This window comes from Populus alba, chromosome 4, assembly GCF_005239225.2.
Source record: "Populus alba chromosome 4, ASM523922v2, whole genome shotgun sequence".
Taxonomy (NCBI): Eukaryota; Viridiplantae; Streptophyta; class Magnoliopsida; order Malpighiales; family Salicaceae; genus Populus; species Populus alba.
Window position 1 is genome coordinate 9,405,019 of NC_133287.1, and position 4,816 is coordinate 9,409,834.

The 4,816-nt window shown below is 35.5% G+C and overlaps 1 protein-coding gene across 1 annotated transcript; it reads right to left on the bottom strand.

The window, feature by feature from the left end:
* Positions 1–1,128: 1,128 nt before the first annotated feature.
* On the bottom strand, positions 1,129–2,401 carry LOC118055993 (probable carboxylesterase 17). Its single transcript, XM_035068059.2, has one exon. The coding sequence runs from the start codon at positions 2,368–2,370 to the stop codon at positions 1,330–1,332; it is 1,041 nt and encodes a 346-aa protein (XP_034923950.1). The 5' UTR covers positions 2,371–2,401; the 3' UTR covers positions 1,129–1,329.
* Positions 2,402–4,816: the final 2,415 nt, after the last annotated feature.

Consider the following 4,816-nt stretch of genomic DNA (forward strand, 5'->3'; position numbering starts at 1 on the left):
CTTTTTCTTATCATAATTTCTTGGCCATTTCAATCTCCCTTTTTTCTTTTTTCTTTTTTATGGAAGAACTCCTACCCTCTCTTTTATTGAGTGGTCTCTTTTGTACCACCTTTATCAGACTTATCAACTTTTATTAAGTCTCTCTTGTTTTTTTATGTATTTCTTTTATTGCAATATCTCAATTCTCTTGTTAGGCTTTGTCACCTTGTATCTTTCTTTTTTTTTTTTTTTGTGTTATTTGGATGTCATTTGGTCATCCACATGATCTTTAAGTTTTCTCCTTATCATTGTTTGATATATTATTAAAAAAATAATAAATAAAATATTTGATAAATAGTAAAAAGAATAGAAAACATAGTATTTTAAAATGGTTGGATGGAAGATATAAAGCAGTTTGCTAAAAAAAAGGCTAATTTTCAGAGCAAGATATGATTGATTTATTCTAATATAATGTTAAATAATCATCTTAATTTAAAAACTTGCTGATTAAATAATCACGAGTTTAAATTTTATAATTTTTATTTTTTTTAATTAAAATTAATTAATAGTATAAAATAGTGCAGGTTTATGTAAATTTTCTTGAAAAGATATATTATAAAATAATATAAACCAAGTTTTAGAACCTGAATGATTTAAGTTTTGAGATTTAAGTTTTGAGATTGAGATTTTGAGAGGGACCAGAGGCTTCGACATAGAAGTATTGTTACTAATTCCATTGCTCCATATCTCCATTGTATGCTCGGATTTTAGACAAAAGTGCTATCACCTGTTATTTTTCCATTAATATAGTTTAGATGAACCATCTCTTAATGCCCTCAATTTTTTTTATTTTTTTTAATTACAATACCACTGCTTTGTGCTATATATCACTAGCTACGTTTCTTGAGCAGTGAAATTACTGCTTTAAACTTCTAGACTCCTGTTCTATTGCCCTCCCATACAATGCTTGTGATGCTGGTGCTTTACTTTAGCTCTCCAACAAAGGTTTCATGATCGTCAGTAATATGCCTACCACAACGATCCTTCAATATATAACTATTTTCTGCTACAATGGTAATATTCCTTTTGTAGAAACACCATTAATTAAGATTCATATATAGGTAAGTAAAGCTTTTCTCCAAAAGCAAAAGCAACAAACAGAAAGTATTGGGAAAACCAGAACAGGATAAACGGGACAGAAAGCAAAGACATATAGCTAGATGCATGTCTTAAAGCATGTATCTTACGAACAAAATGAATCTTAATTTATGACACAATATAGATTGATCACAAATTAAGAAGTTGGACTTTGATATATAGAAGAAGGAAGCATGAAACGCATTCCTTTTATCATTGGTTGATGAAAGTCTTGATATGGGATACCATCTCTTGAACGCGGGTATGAGAGAGATGAGAATTATGTAGAATTTGAAATGCATGGCCGACTCCTTTGTACGTCACTGTTTCAACTCTCTTACCAGCTCTAGTCAAGGCCGAACAAAATTCCGAGTTTCTGTCCTTGAGTATATCCAACTCAGATATGCCAACCATTATAGCTGGAAGTCGTAGGTCCCGCAACTTGCTGGCACCATTTGCTAAAGGGTTGCAGTATGGATGATCACGGTTAGATCCTAGAGGTAGTGATAGCCGCCAGTATGTGTCAGAAGCCGACAGAGTCAGTGCTGAGTTAGCTGGTTGAGTCATATTTTTCTCAGACAAAGTTCGTGCCTCTCCTCCAAAGAAAGGTTGGATCAAGATGATACCCTTGAAACACAAAGGCTTTGTCATGGACTCAGGATTGTATCTGGATTCTAGCCTTGTGGCCACGTTGTAAGCTATGTTTGCACCAGCGCTGTCACCAGCTAGGAACATGCTAGAGAAATTGCACCGACTCAACCACCACTTATGCTCTGGAGAGCCATTTAGAGCCTGTTGTTTTACCCATGTAAAGGCGTCGATGCCGTCATCATAAGCAGTAGGGAGACGATTTTCGGGGGCCAGCCGGAAGTTTATGGATAAAATAATGCAACTTGCTTTAGAAGCAAGATTGGCCAAGAACTCATGGTAAACACTCCAAGCAGCTGAGCCAACACAAAACCCGCCTCCATGGAAGTAAACAAGCAAAGGCAGCGTGCCTGAGCGGTTTGAGACATAAATGCGAGCCCACAAGTTAGTGAACTTGTCGATAACAACATCTTTTGCTGTCACATCATTTACTGTCGCCACGTTGCAAGGAACACTGGGAATGATAGGAGGCCTTTCGATGTGTCCATCTTTGTAAACTCTGATGAGTCCTTCGATTTCTTCAATGATTACTCCATGGGAGTTCTTGCTCGTTTGACGATTAATTCTTGGATCGAAGGAGATGGCAGCCATTTTTCTTCTTCTCATTCAAGGAGTGGGATGGAATGGACTAGTTAGTGTGTTCTGCTATAAACCTAAAGTCTCTTTATATAGAGAGCGAGAGATAAGGTCAAGGATAATTAAAGCTCTGAATGGTGAGGGAACCTTCCTTTCCTTACCATCTGACAAGTTGGCAGATAGTTGAACTCTTGCTATGACATCACTTGGATTCTCAGATCATGTGGGAACTCCTACTTTCCATCTTTTTAAAGTAATATTTTCCGAAATTTTTGTTATAAGATTTATGAGCTCGTGATTTTTAGAAAAAAGTATTAAATGACCATCACTGTCATCAATAAATTTTTCTAAAATTTTCTGCTACAGTTGATCAACATGAGCCAACATTTGATGGAAATCTTATTCTTGTATATCCGCTAAATACAGCATTTGAAGAAGAGTGAATGGCACAACTTGCATTACAATTTGACTTTTGTTATTGGATAGTTACATGTGAATATTGTTTGAATTCTTCATTGTAAAAAGGGAAGATAACGAAAATCAACTGGTTCAACATCAAACATGGTTTAGAAGAAAGGAATCCCTCTACATTGACAAATGAATACTGTGGAGTCAAACTTATAACGACACTTAAACTTCCTAGTTTATTCTTGCAATTATTCCGTGTGATATTCTACACTTCTCCATATTCTTTGTTCTTGTGATGTTATTGCTGCTTGCATTGGCCCATAGTAATAAGTTTCCAGGTAGCAGAATTACAAATGGGCATCTGGATTATTTATACAGAAGCCATCAGAACACCACCTGATTGGACAAGCTCATGAAAGAAAGCTAACAAGCAAAGCAAATGCTTGATACGCCAACTATTTGAGAATCCAAGCTCATGTATGGGTGATATGCATACATGTCTACTGCTGCAACGAAAGCTCCAAGTTAGAAAATTTGTTCGTATTCATACGCCAACGGTTTCAGTGCTATCTTGAGTTGATTTTGGACGGCCAACTTTATGCACCAAATATCCTCCAATCTTCTTATCTAACTTTTGACTCTGCGACTTCCAAAGTTGCATTTCCACCTCCTTTTGTGCAAATCCCTCTGTTGTGATCTTCAGATGGAATTTAGATCACTTGTATAGCCGCCATGGAGATGGAAAATAATGACATAATTTTTAGTGGTGCATTTGCCATATAGACACGGTAGGCCATTATTACTGGTATTAGACATGGACATAGAAGCTAATGACATATATATTTTAGGCATTTCATTATTGAAAAATATAGTTTGAGATCTCTGCTTGTCAAATCATATTGTATTTTGTGGTGAGATCTTCGACAGGATATGATCCTGCTAACAATTGTTGAGTTTAACTGAGAGCAAATCTTTCTCAAATCATGTTCCAAGTTGATGATTTACCAAACATTCAACTAGTCTGGAAATAGAATTTATGGGTTGGATAATTGATTAATTAATTGATTTTAGTAATCTTATTTATTCTTCTTAGTCAAGGTAGTTAATAGCTCATACTTAGTGTATAGGTCAAGATAGCTTGCAGCTAATACCTGTAAAAGGTCCTTTTTTGTGAAGGTGGAGACTCTCTGATACTTAAATAAATATCTTTTTAGAAAAAAAAAAAAATATTCTAAAAAGAGATGTTTTGAAAATATATATGCAATAGAGAATGTAAATTATGAGCCTATGTTCTGAAGATCTCATGGTGTATTTATACCCCATGAATCTTGTTCTTTTGTGAAAAGGAGGGCCTGCAGCATAATTATCCTGATAGCGTTTAATGAGGGATAAATATCCCTTACATCTGTATTAATGTTTGATAGGAATATGATGGGTCATTTAAATACTTTTATACACCTAAAAAAAAGTGTAAGGAGATTAGAGTTTAAGATGTTAAATATAGCTAAGCGTATAAAAGCTGAGTTCTTTCCCGATGTTAGATTCAAGAGAGGATGGTTATTCCTTTGGACATGCCTAAGGGAGGATGGTCGTTGTCTTAAACTTGGCTATAACAGCTAAGTTCAAGTGTCTTGGATTTGGCATGTTTGCTAGACCCATGTTATCATGGATTTGGTTAAATACCAAGTCCAAGTGTCTTAGGTCTGACATATTTGTCAAACTCATCTTACCTTGGATTTGGTTGATTACCAAGTCTAAGTGTCTTGAGTTTTATATGTTCGCTAAACCCACGTCACCTTGGATTTGGTTGACTGCCAAGTCTACGTGTCTTGAGTTTGACATATTTATTAAACTCACGTTACCTTGGACTTGGCATGTTTGCCAGACCTATGTTATCTTGAATTTGGTGGATTGTCAAGTCCAAGTGCCTTAGACTTGCCAAATTCAAATGCCTTTGAATTGACTGACTACCAAGTTTAAGTGCCTTGAGTTTAACATGTTTGCCAGACCCAAGTTACATTGAACTTAGCAGAATGTCAAGTTTATATGTTTCGGGTTCAGCAAATAT

Coding starts and splice junctions, on each gene's coding strand:
- LOC118055993 (XM_035068059.2), bottom strand. CDS start 2,370: ATGAGAAGAAGAAAAATGGCTGCCATCTCCTTCGATCCAAGAATTAAT.